Source organism: Clarias gariepinus, chromosome 9 (assembly GCF_024256425.1).
Source record: "Clarias gariepinus isolate MV-2021 ecotype Netherlands chromosome 9, CGAR_prim_01v2, whole genome shotgun sequence".
In the NCBI taxonomy this organism is placed as follows: domain Eukaryota; kingdom Metazoa; phylum Chordata; class Actinopteri; order Siluriformes; family Clariidae; genus Clarias; species Clarias gariepinus.
The window spans coordinates 17,011,409-17,032,101 of record NC_071108.1 but is presented as its reverse complement, the minus strand read 5'-3'; the positions used below and the strand labels follow the sequence as shown (position 1 = coordinate 17,032,101).

The window sequence follows — 20,693 nt, the reverse complement described above, 5'->3', positions numbered from 1 at the left end:
CAAAACAGATGGTGCAACAGTGCATCCACTATCTGATAGCAACCACTTCAAGGCAGGCAGCTCTCAGAGGCAAGTTGCTATGTGTGGCTTCTTGCAAAATGGTAATCTCCTTCTTAATTGTGGTAGCTCCTTCTTTTATCAAAAAGTCTCATGTAGCATGCAAGTCAGGTTTTGTGTACAGTTTTGTCAGTCTGTTGCTATGGCTCCTTTAGCTTGAAATGCTGCATGTATGACTCCAAGTGCATGCTGACACAGTCTCCTTGCCTATAGAGTATTTACAGTAACAAATTAAATTTCAGACAGATTTTTGACCACTTACATGTTCTCATCAGGACAAGAATAGGTAAGAGAAGAAGTTTGATGTAGTGGAGGTGCTTTATAAGGGGAATGTGCAGGGTCTCAGTCATGTGGTTGTGACTTTGCTATTAGTGAATGGCTAGTACATTTACATTTAGGCATTTGGCAGACGCTCTTATCCAGAGCGACTTACATTTTTTAAAAATCTCATTACACATCTAAGCAGTTGAGGGTTAAGGGCCTTGCACAAGGGCCTAACAGTGGCAACTTGGTGGTTGTGGGGTTTGAACCTGGGATCTTCCGAACCGTAGTCCAATGCCTTAACCACTGAGCTACTTCTGGGCCCTAGTAAACAAGTGCATGGGAAAACTCCACTAGTTTGAAAGAAAAAAGTAAGAAACTAGAACAAAACCTCTCCTTCTTGTTTTTCTTTTTCCTGCTAGCATAATAACCCATCTTAATGTCACCATCGACTAGGACATCCCTCATTCATGAGGTTTTGCTCCTGCTACTCCAATGGTGTTTTTTTTCTCTCTGCATTCAACTTTTAATGTCAATTGAGTTCTATGTTTTTTGTCCTGCTTTCTGTGAATATGCAGCCAACCTCTTTAAATGGAAAACTCTTTAAATGTTTGGGAGTGTTAAGCAATATTTCCCCTTTTCATGTGGGTGGCAAAGTCTGAAAGAAAGCTGAATGGGTGGTGCTGGGTTTTTCTGCTGCCTAAATTCTGTCCTTTCATTAATGGTCCTATTGCACAATCCACTGCCATTTTTTTTAATCTACCACACCAGCCTGGCTCAGTTGCAATTCCACATCTGAGTATAGGGAGTGTTTTTCAGTTCCTCAGCGGTAATGTTCTGAGGCTGAGCAGTAATGCCCATGTTTCATGTCTTCATTACACTCATCTCTAACTTCATATTTTTGTTTATCTGTCTTTTCTCACCACTTGTCCCTGCTTCCATCATCTTTTCTTTTGTCCTCATGGTCTTTTTTTTCTTTTTTCTGTTATTTACTTATTATTATTACTTTTATTATTTTTATTGCTTCATTACGTTCTTGTCCTCTAAAATCACACACTCCTTCAGCTTAGTCACACACACTGTTGCTTAGACAAAGTCCTCCTTTGATAAACATTTATCTATTTTTATTTAAGATGTTAAATATGTACTGATCCAGATTCAGTTTAAATAAATTGTGTGAAAATATTGTGAAATAATTTAAAACTTACCCCTTGTGACTAATAATAATAATAAAAAAAACACCCTTGATGTGTGCCCATTGAGGCAGTTAGAATTTTGGAAGACATTTCATACTATAAATCTAAAGGGACCACATGGCAGCCATGTTTTGCAACCTGGAGGTTCATGGTCATAATATTTGTTTATAAAAATGTTTCTCAGATTCTTGGAAGTAATATTTGCTCATTTTTGTAGATTCAGAAAACAAAAATGAGTGTTTTTGGCATCTGCTTGAAAATGTCTAGCAGGAGTATACATTTCTGTTTTATGATGAACATTATAGTTTTATCAATATTAAAATACCTATAAGATGAGTTGAAGAAAAGTTGAAGTAAAGTGGAACCTTGGATTGTGAATAACTTGGCCTTAAGTGTTTTGCAAGACAAGCAAATTTTAAAAATACATTTTAACTTGATAAACGACCAAGGTCCTGAAATATGAGTAGTACGTATCCACTTTGTTCGACGAGCATCACACATTAGCAGTGTATAAATCTGTTTAATGACGTCACATTTCCATGGAATCTTCAAAAGGAGTGTTATTAGAGAGGGTTCTTGTTAAAGTTTGCAAACAGAGACTTTGTGATTTCGTGTGTGTGTGTGAAAGTCTTTTTAAAGGTAAACTTTAGGTTTATTTGTTTTATTTTTACTTTATATTTTGTATAAATAATTTTTATATGAACATTTTTGGGTTGGGTTTCCATTATTTCTTTTGGGAAAATTTGCCTTGATATACTAGTGCTTTCGATTACAACCACACTTCCAGGATGAATTATGCTCGCAATCCAAGTTTAACTGTCCTTGAGTATAGAAGGTGAACGCTGTTGAATATTTGTGTTAAACAGAATTTGCTGTGCCATCTGACTTCAGAAGATGAGGACAATGTGGTGCACGCCTTGGAGAAAAATGCTGGCTTCCCACCTCAGCAATTTTATACAAGGTGTCTTGAAAAGGTAAACAGATCACACTACTGTTTTATCCACATCAGTTCTTGTTTATTTGCCTAATAGTAATGGAGATCCTGGTGATAATCATCAGTTGTTCTTGTTGAGTGTGTGTTCAGTTTTAGTATTTGACTTTCTCTGTGGCAGATGGTGGCATTACTGACAACTGAGCTCAATGTTACTCCTATTACTTCAGCAGCCTCTTTAAAAAGGTTTGTAGCATTCAACACACACACACACACACACACACACACACACACACACACACACACACACACACACACACACATTCAACACATTTACCCACTTCAGTATTCGAGCATGAGGTAAGGCGAACTTGGATCCAAAACATCATTAGTCATGTGTGTTATGCATGTCTTGCAGCACGGATACACTTACTGAAATGCTTCCATCTACACCAGCTCTAAGGCATGCAGCTTGTGTCCTTCTGTGCTTGATGTTTTTGTTCTGTTGACTTTGTTGTATGTAGGCATTAAATCTTTATTTGCTTAAAAACAAACCCCTGCATTTTCCCCTCTTATAACATTCTTTTAAAATGCATTTGGCAGTTTATTTACACAGACCTGACACCATTCTATTCATACTGTGTATAAAACATTTCTGTCATGTGTTGATTTGATTGCAGGTGCAGGTTTGACAGTATCCACTCTTTATCAGTATTTTGTGTCCCCTTGGTCACATGTCCTGAGGTAGCCCCTCTTATCGGTGCACTGTTAAAGCATTGTAATCTTTGTCGCTGTTTTGATCTCAGTGAAGAGTTTGTAGAGGCAGTTAACACCGCCTGGCTCAGGTACAGATTTTTTTAATTAGTGTATTACTAATTACTATTTATTTTAATATTATTTGTGTTGTACATAATATATAACATGGGCTTAAACACTTTTTGCATAAGTTACTACATTCTCTTCTGTCCAGTAAGAAGCTGTTGATGGAGGATGTTGCTGTGATGGCTCTGTGGTGTTATAGTCTGCCCTGCTTAGAGCAGGCAGTTCTGCTACTGCTTGAGCGTGTCCTTTCTGACCCGAAAGTGATGCAGATTCTAAAGACAGTTGTCACTGAGACTTTACTGGTAAGTAAAACCTATCTCTGTCTCTCAAAACGATGTCAAAAGGAGCAACTTCTGCCGCACTGAATTGAATTTGAAATGTTCTCCTTAAAACTTTATGATGTCACTTAGCTCTTTTAAATATCGCAGGTGTCTTATTTCAAACCCTGTCAGACTGAATGTACTTGATAGATTCTGAATTATGGAAAACAAACCAGTTGTTTCTGTCAGTGCATTTTGTGTTTGACATGGTTATTTTTGACTGCAACAGTCATGTCATAATATTTACACAAACTAATTAGTTTCCAGTTGATATATTGAAGGTGAGTGAGTAAATGACTGTTTCACCGGGGGGTGGGGGTGGGGGGGGATCTTTCTTGGAGAATTGGGAATAATCTATTGATGGAATGTTCTACAGCCTGTAGTTTACAGGAGATGCTGTCGTGACTAAACCTCACGTTTAGGGCACGCTCCCAGAATGAGAACACATTGGTGAATATCAATATAATAGACATTCTTCTTTTTTCCCTATTTCAAGACCTTTTTTGTAGATGTTTAGGGCAAAAGAAAGTTTGTTTATATCTCCTTCAGTCTGATTAAATTAAATCAGAGTTACAACAGGTCCTCATTTGTTTCCCTAGTAAACATGTCTCCTCTTATTTTAAGAAAATTACAAAAGTCTCAATGGGTGCACCTTAATCTGTCAGTTGTATATTTGTGCTCCAGGACTTATTTGACAGATGTCGTTTAATTTGCCAGCTCTTAACTCTTCTGTGCTGTTTTTTCCCCCTTTCCCGTGTGCATTGTTTAAACTACAATCAAAAGTGGGGAAATGAGAAATATGTTTTTGCAGCTCTAATCCCCCTCCCTTGCCCGACTCTAGAGTTTTTATCCAATAACAATAAACAGCATCACCCTACATGCCGAGTGCCAAAAGGGTTATTGTATTTATTTATTTATTTATTTATTTTTGGCTGAATTTGGCTCTTTATGATATTTTGGACATTTGTTAGGAAGGAACACTTAAAACTGATATGGTTTTACAGAATTTTGACTTCAATCCAGTAGCTACTTTTGTATGATGTTGTTTAAAATTAATATGATACCATGGCCAAATAAAACATGCTCTACCAGTTGCAGATGTGAATGCTTTTCTCATGTAGCAGGTTGGGATGTGGTTTATTGGACTTTATTTTGAGTACCTGAATCCACAGAATGAGCAGGAGTAAAAGTGTTTACTTTTCCGGTGTTACTGAGATCTTTTGTATTATTAGTGTGTTTTAGTAAAACATTACCAAATTAGAAAGGTGCATGTAGTGTACCTTTTTAAAGTATTATTCTAATGGCCTAAATGATGTGAGTCCAGTTATGTATGTTTTAAAGACACTCTACATTCACATTACCATGTAAAGGACACACTCTAAAATGTTACAGTAGATGCGCCACAGCGACGAGGAATAGTACAGTTTAGTACTATTTATTTATTTATTTATTTTAAAGAGTGTTCCATCTCTTAATACTTATTCCGCAAATCTGAGGTTTCTTATCCAGATATTCCATTACTCTGTAAAAGATCCAGACGTTATGAACTCGCACATGTAGGTCCTCCACTGTAGAACTCACTATAAGTTTACAATAATTAACTGGTAGCAATTTTGCTGGCAAGTACTGCTTTTTCTTTCAGTCTCTTACTGTTTTTTAGAATTACAGCACATTACTAAAATAAATATACATTACAGCCAAATCTTTCAGTATTTACAGAATTGCTAGCTTTCATGTTGTACATTTGAATAAATTTTTTTTGTTAAATTATATTTTAAAAAGTCATGCTGTTATTTTTTTTATAAGAGTGGCGGCAATTGGAAAACAACATACTATGAGTTTTGTTTTTTATGAACATATAATACACAAAATCACTATCATCATAGCATCATAGCATGCTGAACACAAGGACTATAACATCTAATTATAGGAATGCAGGTGAATCCTAGGTGTCCTGTTACTGTGCACAAGTTCACAGGTTTCACAAGGCATCTTCATCAGATTATTCATACAAATGAAACATGGTGACTTGAGCTGTAAATTGTGAAATTTCAACAAAGCGAGCAGGATCATCAAAAGTTTGACAACTTTAACATTCCCAAGTTAGCCCATTTCTAGAAACACAGTACAAACATGAATAAAAAATCTAAAAAAATAAAAATAAGACGTTTATGGAGTGCACAAAAGCTTAAAAAATGGTCCTATCTTATTTAAATAAATAAATTAAAGAAAGCCATGATTCAGCTTTTCTCATTCATAAGATTATTATTTTCTGAAAAGTAAACACTTAAAATAATACAGTATTATTATTGATGCAAGCTAAAACTTCCTTATGTTCCATTCTGTAAAAATACAGCTTGACACTCGTAAGTTCACAGCCATTTTTAACAGTATATCATCTAAAATGTAACTTAAAGTGCACCTATTTACTCTGCTCATTTCTTATGGCAAAGTCTCTTCAATCTTAATAAGAGCAAAGATAAATAACAAGGGTAATGAAGATGACCTTAGGAATAATGCCTGTTTGAAGTGTGTGCATCTCCTCAAACAACAAAATACAATTAAGTATTTTTATAATGATGTTAAAACAGCTGGAATAATGTATATGACTTAATTTTATTACTTATTTTAATAATTTTGACACTTTATTTAGCACAGTTAACTAATCTATTGATGTTTAAATTATCTGTAAAGACCTGAATGCTTGTCAGGAAGAAAGTTTGCTAATACCGATTTTCACCTCTTGAATAGAAAATTTTTAAGAAAATTACAAAATGTTAATGCATTTGTATAATCCAAGGAAAAATTATGTCAGTGTTTAGATCATAAAAAAAAAAAACTCAAAGTATGGTAAGTCCTTAAATCAAACCCATGTTTCATGGTTTAGAATTGAAAAAGTACAGGAGTTGGCATCGTGCAACCCTATTAAAAAAAAAAAAAAAAAGGTTTCAGCTCTTTCAACAAAAAAAGTCCATCTTCTTATTTTTGAAGACAACAACAGAAATAAAACTTTCCAGAAACAGGGGCATAAACTTGGTGTAATTGAAGCAAATTTACTGTGCAGGTCAAGTTTTTAGTTCAAACTACGTGCGACTTATTCAATTAGTGTTGGACAGGACATCATTCATTTATTCACTGGAGCCCAGACTTTTGCTCACAGTCACATCCATAAATCTTTGTACATCAACACTATGAACATTTATAATTGATTTGAACTGATGCAGTCGCAATATGAATAAAATGTAGACTTTTAGCTTTTGTTTGACTGCCTGAACTCTGGAATCCATAGACATCGCCAAATGTTATTCTTTCTTTTGAGCTGCTTTTTCCAGGCTTGTCCTAAGACTTATGAACTTGTCTATACTGTTTGTGCTTCCCCACTATGAGTATGTACATACTATATTGTGCAAATTTGAAAAACTGGGGTGGGGCAGTGACGCAAGTTGTTGGGGTTGCTGCATTCACAGCACCAGGGTGCTAGGTTTGATTCTGGGCACAAGCGACTCTTTGTTGAGTTTTTGTGCATGTTGTCTGTGTTGCTTTCCTCTGGATTATCAGGATTTTCCTCTAGACTATCATATATTTCTCCAAACTTAAAAAAAAAAAAAAAAAACAAGGTCGTATGTGAAGTGGCTGAAATACACTTCCCCTGGGTGTGATTGTGTGTGGGTGCTAATCTCCAGTTCCACAAAGACCTTGATAAAGATAAAACAATTACTGAAACCAGACTGTCAAATTTTTATGAACATGCATTTCCACCGTGTACATGTTTATAAGCATAGGGAAGTAGCATGGAGGCCATTGAGTTTAGTGGAGTATTGTTGATGTAAAGCTGTTTATAAAGCTTTGTTTTTCATTCCACAAATACAGTTGCCTTGTGTTTACACTATGGCAAAAAGACATGAGAGGGACAAACAAAGACAATCATAGTTTGTATAACTTCGGATGGCAAACCATTCTATAGGTATTTTCTATTTTTTATGTAACCAGGATTTGCAGATATAGTCTCAATTACAGGTCCCCTAGTCCAGGAGAGGATCAATGAGCAGTGACTAGTATTTGTAGCTCAAACACATCTATTTTTATTGGAACAGCAAATTGGCAGCTCTTGGCATGCGTTAAATAGAGAGGGTTACGGGAATATTTAAGATGCTTCTTGTTGCTTTTGTGGGGGGAAGGAGATGTGTGCGAGTAAGTGGGGAGATGAGAGTGCCTCAAGCTAGGGCTTAGCAGGCATCTAAATGTAAAGCAAAGCAGGAAGAAACTTCCTTCCAACACATACATATGCATGTGCTTCCCCTTGATCAAAGACAGCAATGGCACATATGGGTCTTTTGTGGCACACTTGTGTGTGTAAAACAGTTTAAATTTTACTGCATTCCTGATCCATATGACTGGTGCAGAAATGGCAATATAAGAATATTGCCTATTTCCCCATAAAAATATAAGCAAATGCACACCCTTAGGCATGCATGTACAGCTGCTTGGGTGCATGTTTTCAGCTTTAAGGCCGTAAAAGTTAAAACAGATGCTTAAATGTACATAGCTATGTGTTTTAGAAGACAAAAAAAACAAAGATTAATCTAAGGCCACCGCAGAAGTTTGTGTGAGGTTGTCACAGTGTGTAATTCCTATTGGTGTCACCATACTGCCCTCTAGTGCTACAGCTATGACTGACATGCATGTTGGAAGTGTAGGTTATAATGGTCTTGTTGTTTTGTGTTTTTTCCCCCTCAGCCCAAAGCATCAGCGCTGCACTACCACATCTTTCTTATTGTGAATGATATTTTCAGGTAGGTGGGGATTTGAACACTGTCTGATTATTTATGAAACTGCTGAGAAGGATGTTTAGTAACTTGTACACTCAATTTACATTAAACAAAGATGAGTATGTTTGTTTTTTTAATAATTTGAAACTTATTTTGTTCTATTTAATAAGCCATATAATATATAAAAAATATGTAGTTTCATGCATGGATTATGTAAAGACAAATACTTTTTGCCTCAGTTTTCCTTAGCAAAATCAAGTTATTAGTGTTCAATAATGATTAATTAGTTGTAGTAAACATTGAGAAAGGGGTGTTTTTTTGGTGTGTATTTGCAGAAATGCTGTAATAAAAATAGAAGAAAATTTTGCAATGAGAAGTCTGTTACAAGTTTTCACCTGCTGTTTTCTTCAGAGTCGCGCTGCCCTGAGGCCACAGGTATCAGCAACCTTCATCATTATGTCTTTTTGCCACTATTGGAGATTACTTAACCCTCATGTTGTTTTCCGGTCAAATCTGACCGATTTACAGGTTTCCTCTCCAAAAAGTGCAGTAAATTTTATCTATTTCTCATGAGTCTCAGTGACTTTGAAAAATGTGTTTTATGGAACTTTTATGCACTCATGGTGTTCCCAGGGAAAATGGAAAATATGGAGACTACAATTAAAGTGTAAAACAGAGTTCAAACACATTTCTACGCTCCTTTCTAAACCCCCAACATAAATAAGGCCAGCAGGACATACACAGCAAATACAAGTTCAAAACTTGTAATGCTCACAAGTCCAGAAATTGATTAAGAAATATATATAACTATATAGATCTAATAATGTATGTATTATTTATAATTAAATAAAAAGATTTAGTCAAAAATGATCTGTAACATTATGAGTGTGAGCCAAAAATAAGGGGTTAATATTTAAATAAGATAGGAGTTTCCATTCTAAGAGGATGGCAGTTTACAGTATATTCAATTAAATTTTTTTTTTGTATAGCGCTTTTAACGATTTACATCATCACAAAGCAGCTTTACACAATCAAAAGAATTAGGTTTGTATGAAATTTGAATGTGTATGAATCAAAATTATATGATTGTCCCTGATGAGCAAGCCTAGGACGACGGCGACAGTCGCAAGGAAAAACTCCCTGAGATGGTAATAGGAATATTATGTATATGAGTATAATGTATTCATTGTAAAGGAAAAGAATGTAAAGATTAGGTATTAGTTGTAGTCTACATACAGCACATAAATAGTTTGCTTAAGTTGTGTTTGCAACTTTGCTAAAGATGGTTAAGGTAAGAAGGTGAAATCGGCCAATCATATTGAGGTTTCTCACATACTGAACATATGTGAGAAACCTTAACTATAATTAAAGTTAATTTATTTTTAAACAAGAATTTCAAGAAACTGTATCGGAGCCCATTTAGCATTTTTGGTACTTAATGCAACCTGTCTTGTGGACTCTTTAGGTTTAGGTCAGAAGACTGGCATGGCTACAGTATGTCAAAAGCATGATTTGTCACTGAACCATTTTTGTTTGTATTCGGGCATTAATCTCCCAGCATGTCATTAATTTCAATAAGGTTCTCAGGGATTTGAATAAAAATCAGCTCACATCATTAGATACATCACCATAACAGTACGGATTAGGTTCCTTCCTGTACAACCTTTTTTTTAAAACTCAAAATCCAGCGTGTGTGTGCTGCCAAAAGCATTATTTTTGTCTTATTTGGCCAAATAACCCGGCTCCAGCTAACATTCGTGCTTAGATGTGGTTTCTTTTGACATTTTTTACAAATAGTTTGTTGGCAGGCGAGTCTAATTGGAGATTTGGAGATTTGGTTGTAGATTAATTGTAGATTTGGAGATTTGATGTAGATTTGGACTCCTAAAATGTTATAATCTTTTGCAAACCTTCCACATCACATTTTTTCACATTTACCTAATTCTGGTTATTTTAAAAGTCCCATATTCTACTAATTAGTTAACAATTTTTAAAAAAAAATCTTAATACTCTAGCTGAAACACTTTTCATATTTTTCTTCTTTTTATCACAGCCTCCCTTTATTTCAGTTCTTCTCCAAATATACTGTTTTAGTGTCTATATAAATGGATACCTGCTGAGCCACACACATACCAGAGAAGAGCAGAGCTGCGACAGGGGAGGGTATCTTTTAATGTGAAGCCCCAATAGGGGGGGAAATCTAATGGGAAAAGGACAAAAAAAAAGCACAGAATATATGTTTTTCATGTTTTTTGCTTGAACATGCACAAAAAATGTCTAAAAATGACTTTGGCATTTTATGCTCCCTGTAACGATTAATAATTGTTCTAGCAGCGAAAGTTGCATGTTTTTATAGCCTTTGTTTGATTTTTGTTCACTTTTTTCCATTTAATTTGCTAATTTTTTCATCTTTCCAATTTCAATGCATGTCCATGGCAACAGTGTCAGCTGATGGTTGTATCCTGGTAAACCTGAATAGCAAAGAATGACTGTTTAAGAGAGGCTACTAGGCTGCATGAAACTACTGCGAATACTCAGTTTTCAAAATTAGTTGGAAGCAGGAAAAAGGGCTTTGTAAGGTCATGAGCCACTTTTTTTTTTTTTTTTGTAAGGTCATGAGCGACAAAAAAAAGATCAACTTACAAGTGCTTTAAAGGTTTTGTTATTGGATAGATCATTACACTGGTTACTAGGTTATTAACTACAGAGGCTTGCAAAAGTATTTGGCCCCCTTGAACTTTTCCACATTTTGTCACATTACAGCCACAAACATGAATCAATTTTATTGGAATTCCATGTGAAAGACCAATACAAAGTGGTGTACACTTGAGAAGTGGAACAAAAATCATACATGATTCCAAACATTTTTTACAAATAAATAACTAAAAAGTGGAGTGTCCGTAATTATTCAGCCCCCTGAGTACATACTTTGTAGAACCACCTTTTGCTGCAATTACAGCTGCCAGTCTTTTAGGGTATGTCTCTACCAGCTTTGCACATCTAGAGACTGAAATCTTTGCCCATTCTTCTTTGCAAAACAGCCCCAGCTTAATCAGATTAGATGGACAGCGGTTGTGAACAGCAGTTTTCAGATCTTCCCACAGATTCTCGATTGGATTTAGATCTGGACTATGACTGGGCCATTCTAACACATGGATATGTTTTGTTTTAAACCATTCCATTGTTGCCCTGGCTTTATGTTTAGGGTCATTGTCCTGCTGGAAGGTGAACCCCAGCAGAACTGCCCCAGTCTCAAATCTTTTGCTTGCTCCAAGAGGTTTTCTTCCAAGATTGCCCTGTATTTGGCTCCATCCATCTTCCCATCAACTCTGACCAGCTTCCCTGTCCCTGCTGAAGAGAAGCACCCCCAGAGCATGATGCTGCCATCACCATATTTGACAGTGGGGATGGTGTGTTCAGAGTGATGTGCTGTGTTAGTTTTCCGCCACACATAGCGTTTTGCATGTTGGCCAAAAAAGTTCCATTTTGGTCTCATCTGACCAGAGCACCTTCTTCCACATGTTTGCTGTGTCCCCCACATGGCTTGTGGCAAACTGCAAACGGGACTTCTTATGGTTTTCTGTTAACAATGGCTTTCTTCTTGCCACTCCTCCATAAAGGCCAACTTTGCGCAGTGCACAACTAATAGTTGTCCTATGGACAGATTCCCCCACCCGAGCTGTGGATCTCTGCAGCTAGTCCAGAGTCACCATGGGCCTCTTGGCTGCATTTCTGATCTGCGCTCTCCTTGTTCGGCCTGTGAGTTTACGAGGACTGCCTTGTCTTGGTAGGTTTACAGTTGTGCCATACTTCTTCCGTTTCTGAATGATCGCTTGAACACTGCTCCGTGGGATGTTCAAGGCTTTGGAAATATTTTTGTAGCCTAAGCCTGCTGTATATTTCTCAATAATTTTATCCCTGACCTGTCTGGTGTGTTCTTTGGACTTCATGGTGTTGTTGCTCCCAATATTCTCTTAGACAACCTCTGAGGCCGTCACAGAGCAGCTGTATTTGTACTGACATTAGATTACACACAGGTGCACTCTATTTAGTCATTAGCACTCATCAAGCAATGTCTATGGGCAACTGACTGCACTCAGACCAAAGGGGGCTGAATAATTACGCACACCTCACTTTGCAGTTATTTATTTGTAAAAAATGTTTGGAATCATCTATGATTTTCGTTGCACTTCTCACGTGTACACCACTTTGTATCGGTCTTTCACGTGGAATTCCAATGAAATTGATTCATGTCTGTGGTTGTAATGTGACAAAATTTGGAAAAGGGGCCGAATACGTTAGCAAGCCACTGTAAGTACCATCAGCCAAACACTGTTTTTTTGTTTGTTTGTTTGTTTTTGGTTTGGAGTAATCCAACCAAAAAGTAGACCTCATGTAGGCATCATTTGTAGGCATCTTCAAAATCAGGGTGTTTCTAGTAAACAGTAGATGGTACCTGCCAAAAATGGTTGCCATGAATGTGATGTGGTATATTAACATTTTATTTTTAATGATATCAAGGAAAATATTTTGATGTTATAATGTTACAGATCATGGCTAATTGCCCTGTGAGAAACCTAAACATGTATTTCATTTCAGGAAAGACTACCACTGAGACTATTTTTTCCCCATGTACCTCACAACCTGCTCACACCTTTATTGACAGCACCATCAGGTACAGTGTATATAAAAATAAGGTCTAATTTTATACAACACTACCCTCAAGGTATAATGCATATGCTATACAATGGCACTGTACTATTTTTGCCTGCATGTAACATTTTCTTTTGGTACATTGTGCTGATTTTTGTGATGTTCTGATTCTTTCTGGTTTTAAAGCAAAATAATTAAAATAGGAAAAAATAATGAAAACTTTCTTTCCTTTTTTATTCCAGGCATGCATGCATGAAGATCAGTCTTATTTTAACATCTTTGTCTTTTAGCTGTTCCCTTTCAGGGGTCGCCACAGCGAATCATCTGCCTCCATCTAACCCTATTCTCTGCATCCTCTCCTTTTACACCAACTAACTTCATGTCGTCTCTAACTACATCCATAAATCTCCTCTTTGGTCTTCCTCTAGACCTTCTGCCTGGCAGTTCCAACCTTAGAATCCTTCTACCGATATATTCACAGGCTCTTCTTTGAACATATCCAAACCACCTCAATCTGGCCTCTCTGACTTTATCTCCAAAACATCTAACGTTGGTTGTCCCTTTAATGAACTTATTCTCGATCCAATCTATCCTTGTCACTCCCAAGAAGAACCCCAACATCTTCAGCTCTGCTACCTCCAGCTTTGCCGCGTCTTTTCTTTAATGCCACTGTCTCTAAGCTGTAGAGCATCGCTGGTCTCACCACTGTCCTGTACACCTTTCCTTTCATTCTGATACTTTTTTATCGCACAACACACCTGACACTTTTATCCACCCATTCCAACCCGCCTCTTTACCTCTGGACTGTTGATCCTAAGTACTTGAAGTCCTGCACCTTGTTTACCTCTGCTCCCTGTAGCCTCACCATTCCACTTGGGTCCTTCTTATTCACACACATGTATTCTGTCTTGCTGCGGCTAATCTTCATTCCTCTGCTTTCCAGAGCATACTTCACCTCTCCAATTTTTCCTTCACCTGTTCCCTGCTCTTGCTACAAAGCACAATGTCATCTGCAAACATCATAGTCCATGGAGACTCCTGTCTTACCTCATCTGTCATCCTGTCCATCACCAAAGTAAACAAAAAGAGGCTTAGAGCCGATCCTTGATGCAGACCCCCCTCCACCTTAAACTCTTCTGTCACAACTACAGCACATCTCACCACTGTCTTACAGCTCTCATACATGTCCTGCACCACTCTAACATACTTCTCTGCCACTCCAGACTTTTTCATACAACACCACAGCTCCTCTCTCGGCACCCTTTCGTACGCTTTTTCTAAATCTACAAAGAGACAATGCAACTCCCTGTTACCTTTTCTGTACTTCTCCACCAGCATCCTCAAAGCAAATACTGTATCTGATGTACTCTTTCCAGGTATGAAACCATATTGCTGCTCACAAATGCTCACCTCTGCCCTTAACCTAGCTTCCGCTAATCCTTCCCACAGCTTCATTGTACGGCTCATTAGTTTTATGCCTCTGTAATTGCCACAGCTCTGCACATCTCCCTTGTTTTTGAAAAATTAGCACCAATACCATACACTTCTCCTCCATTCTTCTGGAATTCTCTCACACTCCAAGATCTTGTTAAACAAACTAGTTAGATACTTTACAGCCACCTCTCCTAAGCACTTCCATACCTCCACAGGTATGTCATCAGGACCAACAGCCTTTCCACTCTTCATCCTCTTCAATGCACCTCACTTTTACTAATATTTGCTACTTCCTGTTCCACAAAAGTCACCTCTTCTACTCTTCGTTCTCTTTCATTTTCCTCATTCATCAACTCTTTAAAGTACTCCTTCCATCTTCCCATTACCCTCCTGGCATCTGTCAGTACATTTCCATCTCTATCTTTAATCACTCTAAACTGGTGCACTTTCTTCCCATCTCTATCTTTCTGCCTCACCAACCTGTAAAGATACACCTCACCCTCCTTACTATTCAATCTAGCATACAAGTCCTCATAGGCTTTGTTTGGCCTCTGCCACCTCTACCTTTATCCTACGCTGCATCTCCCTGCACTCTTGTCTTCTACCTTCAGTCCTCTCAGTGTCCCACTTCTTCTTAGCTAACCTCTTCCTCTGTATACACTCCTGTACTTTCTTGTTCCACCACCAAGTCTTCTTGTCCACTTTGCACTTTCCTGATGATACACCACGTACCCTCCTTCCCGTCTCCCTGATCACATTGGCTGTAGATGAAAGAACCTCTCATGACCACTCATAGCCTGTCTCAACTCCTCCCTGAAGACTACACAACATTCTTCCTTTTTCAACTTCTACCACTTTGTCCTCTCCTCTGCCTTTGTCTTCTTCACCTTCCTATCAATTTTAATTTTGTTAAGTTGTAAAAGTCCAGGTTGTAGTTCTTTGAAAGTTAGTAGACGTGGGAACGCCTGTTACTGAATATAACTGTATAACCTATATAACATATAGTCTTCTGCTGGAAAGGTCAGCTCTATTGTTTCTTATAGTACATATTATCTGATTGAACGTATATATTTTTTGATAATGTGTTATTTTATTGTAAGTTAATTAATATGCAGACTAATTTCAGTTTGCAGGTTTTTGTTCAGACTATTTTCTTTGCTTCAGCGGTGTAACCCCACACTCTTACATTAATTCTGACATGCTTATAACCCGTAGACGTGCCACAGCATGTGTGGTTTGAGCACCTGCGCTGGATTGGGACATTACTAGAGAAGTTCCTTCAGGAGAGAATCGAGGAGGAGGACACCAAAAGGTGAGAGCTCAAAGTCCAAATAAAAATATTATCACTTTCTGAAACACTTAACAGCTGTAAAAGATCTGGGTTCTTCGTCTTTCATGTAGTCAACAAGCCAGCTTGTTTTCTTTCCTGACTGTTGCAGGGGGCACAGGGCTGTGTTTGAGGTTTGGTTCTTGCTTGTAGAGTGTGGTCACTGGATAGATGCAGCTGCCAAGATGCTGGTCTCCGTAGGATCTGAGCAATTAGAGCCTCTGCTCTTCATCTTAACGTTCTACCACCACCCTACCAACAGAGGGCACCACAGCCCTCAACACAATGTAAGACATTCCGCTGAACAAGTCTAACTAAAATTAGATGCAGATTTGCTTAATTAAGCTGCAAAATAGAAGAGTTTGTTGTTCATCTGGAATAGTTACATACTTTACACTAGGAGCAATACTCAAAATTATTTTTAGGTACATCCCTTGAAATATGCTACAAGCTATAGCAGAGTAGCCTTTTTAACTACATCAGAACCAATGAAGTTATTTAAATTAATCTGTATATAAGAACATGATTTTTATATAAAGCTTTATATCAGAATTATGTTGTATAGTTATCACAAATTTTGCAAGGCAATCTGTATTGTCTCTTACTCAACCCCTCTGGCAGAAGGTACAGGAGTATCCATGCCAACACCAGCAGACTCCACATCAGTTTATTCCCTGAGGCGCAGAAGTCAGATTACTGACTGCTACAATGGAATAACAATAAAAACAGACTTGATGGCTAAAGCGGAGTTGACTAGTTTCTGGAATTACAAATTTTTACTTTATGCCACTCTTTCTGCTAGTTGGTGGCAAGACAGGCATGGAGTGATTTGAAGAGCCTCTTCCTCGCCCAAACCCTGTCTCCGGATTGTCTGTCTACTGTGAAGGAGCTGCTCTGTACTCTGTCAGCAAATCTCGTTCTCAATCTTCTGCTTAACTTTGCCTTGTTTTCTCAAGCATCAACCAGCAGGGTGACAGATATTATACAGAAGGTAAAGAACATACAGTACACTTAGTTGCCTGAGATTACATTTACACTGACTGACCCCGTCATCAAAGTGAACCAGTGCAGAACTAGGTAGCCTGGTCTCTAGTGCCTATATTCACTGAATACGGGCTTCTATGGTATGCAGAGAAACATTTCCAAGTGTGCTCCCAGCTGTTTACAGCCCCTTGTAAAATGGAGAACGTTCTAGTCTAACTCTCTGCACTGAACAAAAACAAGTTTCCAACCTCCAGATTTCTGCTTTCCCACTGCAGCTGCTGCTCTCTCTTAATGCCACTGATTGAGAGTTAACAGTGACTGAAATTGTTTTGAGTTTTAAATTCTCCTTTTTGTAACACGTTGCATTTTAGAGTGGCTTAGGATATTCGGGTAGGAAATAATGTACTGATAGACTTTGGTTTAATCATGAATGTTTAATCATAAAAATTCAGTTTTTTAAAGGGGGGAGGAGAGAGTCAGTTCATTTTGATAGAGGGAGAAGTATGTCTATGATGCTGATAGGTTTGTCATATAGTTATAATCTAATACAGTACTGTGAAAACTATTGAGCCAACCTTCATTTCTTCATATTTTGCTTCCAAACAGCCAGACTTTCTTGCGTTAATGTAGTCTTGAAGAATTCTCCAGGATTTGCCAAGGAAATGTCACTCTTTTTTTTTTTTTTTTTTTTTTTACGCTACAGAGTATAGTAGTCAACCATGTATAAACCATGTAAGCACAAAAAACATCTAACCATGAACCAGTAAGAAATGAGTGTAGATGATGGCAGATGATCAAATATTGTTTATTGGTCATAAGTTTAAATGGTTGAGTTTTTGGACATATCCATCTGGCTTAATAAGAATTGTCATTAATCCTGACTCTTTAATATTTAAACTGAATTTAATACTTTACTAAAACTAAACATTTAAAATGATTGTAAACTTTTATGAGTTGAGTCAAATGAAAACATTTAAAAAGTTCTCTAGAAGAAAAAAATCCGAACACACCCACTTCTATTGGTTAAATGGAATTTATGTAGAAAAGCAGACTAAATAAGTAATCTGATGTAAATAAGTAAGCTTTTTGTGTGTGTAGGTGCTGACTGATTCTGGTGTAAGGCACAGCGCCATGTGCATGCTATCCTGTATGCAGCAAAGCCTAAAAGAAGACGGTGTAGCGAGTGTGAGGCTCAGGATGCTTGAGGACAGACTCCGAACACCCTAGTGCCTCGGACTGGGCTCCAACTCGTGGACATGCCCAAACGCTGGCATGTGCTAAGCTGTTTATTAGGACAAGGATTCCTGGCATGGTATAGTTCCAGACTGAAAGCCCGGGCTGTTGAAAATGACATTTATACATTGAGCACAGCTGCTGGTTTTATTTTGAAAGTCAGGGCTGATATGCAATGACGTTAGGCTAATTAAAATAAACAGACGCATGTATACATAAGGAAATCCGTTTAAAAAAACCAATTTAGGAAAATATGTATAAAGGTTATGAAATTATTTCTTTTTTCTTTGTAAATGATACAATGCTTCTTTTGTGTACAGATGTATGTTTAGCTTTTGCCATTGAAGTCAGGACACATGAACTCAGTGTTTCTGTGTAGCGAGGGCGCTCACAGGATCTGAATCGGATCCTTTTCCATGTGTCACAGAAAAGGTTCTCCAATCCAATGACGTATATTGTTGTGAACATATTTTGACTGAAACAACACCAATTTTGTACATGAAAACAGAGCACACACTACACACTAAATAATGTAAATACTGTTGCAGTTTATTTATATTTATTTTTGAGTGCAGGCTAGGTTACTAAAAGCATGTTCGTATTTGTATCAGCTCAAATCAGGGTTTCGATTCTGGTTAATTTTATATAAAAAAAGGGAAAGAGAATCTTTGCCAATGTTTACCGAGAACTGCTACAGACATAGTTTTTTAATTATTGTTATGTACAATAACTGTATATTTGTAGATATGAGAAAGTCATTAAATTTTTATTCAAAAGCACCAAGTTGTGGTTAAATCCAAAGGCCTCCATCATCAGTAGTCTCCCAGCTGATTTCAGTTTCTGAGCAAAGACACTTCCTTAAAATCACCAAATGTACAAAATCCAGTCTGAAACTGTAGAGTGGTCTACTGCAATAAACCTAATAAGAACTGTCCTACTTATACAGATAAGCCAGGCTATGATAATAAAAAACATGTTTTAGAAAATATTTTATTTAAAAAGATTCCTTAGAAAGTGTTATACAAAAAGATCAACAGAATTAACAATGGAAATACATAACAGTCACAATGGAAGTAAGCACTATTATGATACAAACTATTCTACTGCCTAGTTAACATGGTGCAAAAATAACAGCAAAAATGGCTGTATAGCAGTAACTCCCCAGTAGTTCTAGCATCCAGTGACCAAAGTAGGATTAAATAACAGAAACTGACATTTCAGTCTTTCCAAAGTACTGTATGTACATTATCAATGCTTCCATGTTTAAATCAAAGTCATCTTGCCACGTTTGTAACAAACAGATGCCATGTATTTGTTTCCTCTGTCGCTGTGGTCTAGTGGATCTTTAGGCATCTAAAGGATGCCTTTTTCTCAGTTGTCCTGTACAACTACACATTTTTACCCTCCTTGAAAAGAAAAAGTGGTGATTAGCTGTTATGTCAAGTGCCTGTGTGCTGCTGTGGATATTCCTGAGCTGCTTCACACTCGGATGCCTGAGCCTGAAGAAGAGAGCCTGCATCATGTCCTGTTCAGAGAGACAAACAGGAGGATATGGGTTATAAATATGGATATCGAAAAAACAAAGCTGTGACTTGTCTGGTTGAGAAGGGTGGAATCAAGGGAGACTTAAACCTCATTCCTTGAGTGAAACTTTCTCACATAATTCTTCTATCCATTTACCCCACGGTACAAGCTTAATGACATCACCGTGTTACTGTTAGCAAAAATGTGCTCTATTGCCATAACTGTTCCTGTATAAGCATCCCATGTGAGCAACCGCAGGACGGAGATGTAGGGTCAGGGGTCTGTGGACCAGACTCCTGTTCCTGCTGAACTGAGCCAGTGTTTCTGCAGTACTGTAATCAGCTCAGTAGGCACGGGAGGCCAGGTCCATTTGGCTCTCAGCTCTGTAGCCTGTAGGAGATCCATACACAAACCATCAGACGGGACTAATTCGCTTCCACCAAAGATACTTAGCACTTCATTTCCCCTGGAATAGGACTTAATGATATTTTAAATACAGCCTGTTCCACTAATTCCATTTGTGCTAGCCTTCTGATGGTAATGCATCTTTAACCAGTTTCTAAATATAGACATTTATGGCCCGGCTTCTCCTGGACTTCATATTTATCTCCTATATCTGTCATGGCTTAGGCGACAGTGTGCTAGCAGAAAGGGCTGTTAGCTGTCCACTCACTCTACATGTTTCCTGTCTCCACTGCTGTCTTCTCTATTTTAAGCTGGCGGGCTAAAAGTAGACCTGATTTTCTTTCTTTTTTTTCTTCTGTAAGCCCAGCAATGCAGATGTTTCTCTCTCTTTGTGGATAAATGTTTCTGACTTTATAAGCTACCTACAGCATTGCCTTAATTATCTACAGCATTTCTCAGCATTCCACCCCTTTTGAGGCGGTAGTCATGCTTATGTTTAGCAGTGGTAGTAAATCTAAGTATTGCATTTTTAGAATGTGTTGGAGGAGGATGATGAGAAGGAAGACTCCTACACTCTGGCTTCTCACTATGGTTGTGATTAGCTCAGTCTGTAGGACGTTCGCCATCAGTAGTAAAAGAAATTTAATTGAGCTTACAGCTGCTTCTAATCTTACACAACACAAACTCTTAAAGTATACTTTAGATTCTGGAAACATTGAAATTTGAGTACAATTATTTAACATAAATAAAACAATGCAAATGCAGTGGTGTTGATCT

At 37.5% G+C, this 20,693-nt stretch overlaps 2 protein-coding genes across 5 annotated transcripts in view; one reads left to right on the top strand and one right to left on the bottom strand.

Moving 5' to 3' along the window:
* The window catches only part of fancc (FA complementation group C), a 31,439-nt gene extending 12,673 nt beyond the window's left edge, over positions 1 to 18,766 (top strand). Inside the window, exons 5-15 of the mRNA XM_053503575.1 lie at positions 2,381 to 2,488; positions 2,627 to 2,691; positions 3,126 to 3,290; positions 3,416 to 3,569; positions 8,325 to 8,380; positions 8,692 to 8,791; positions 12,956 to 13,031; positions 15,659 to 15,755; positions 15,883 to 16,057; positions 16,573 to 16,761; positions 17,853 to 18,766. Coding sequence (XP_053359550.1) covers positions 2,381 to 2,488; positions 2,627 to 2,691; positions 3,126 to 3,290; positions 3,416 to 3,569; positions 8,325 to 8,380; positions 8,692 to 8,791; positions 12,956 to 13,031; positions 15,659 to 15,755; positions 15,883 to 16,057; positions 16,573 to 16,761; positions 17,853 to 17,981 — 1,314 coding nt within the window. The 3' untranslated portion in view covers positions 17,982 to 18,766. The remainder of the gene's footprint in view (positions 1 to 2,380; positions 2,489 to 2,626; positions 2,692 to 3,125; positions 3,291 to 3,415; positions 3,570 to 8,324; positions 8,381 to 8,691; positions 8,792 to 12,955; positions 13,032 to 15,658; positions 15,756 to 15,882; positions 16,058 to 16,572; positions 16,762 to 17,852) is intronic.
* A 186-nt stretch (positions 18,767 to 18,952) lies between these two features.
* Positions 18,953 to 20,693, bottom strand: part of aopep (aminopeptidase O (putative)) — an 81,616-nt gene continuing 79,875 nt past the window's right edge. For all 4 annotated transcript variants that reach the window (XM_053503571.1, XM_053503573.1, XM_053503574.1 and 1 more), the window contains exon 17: positions 18,953 to 19,512. The gene's annotated coding sequence lies outside the window, so the exon portion shown is untranslated. The remainder of the gene's footprint in view (positions 19,513 to 20,693) is intronic.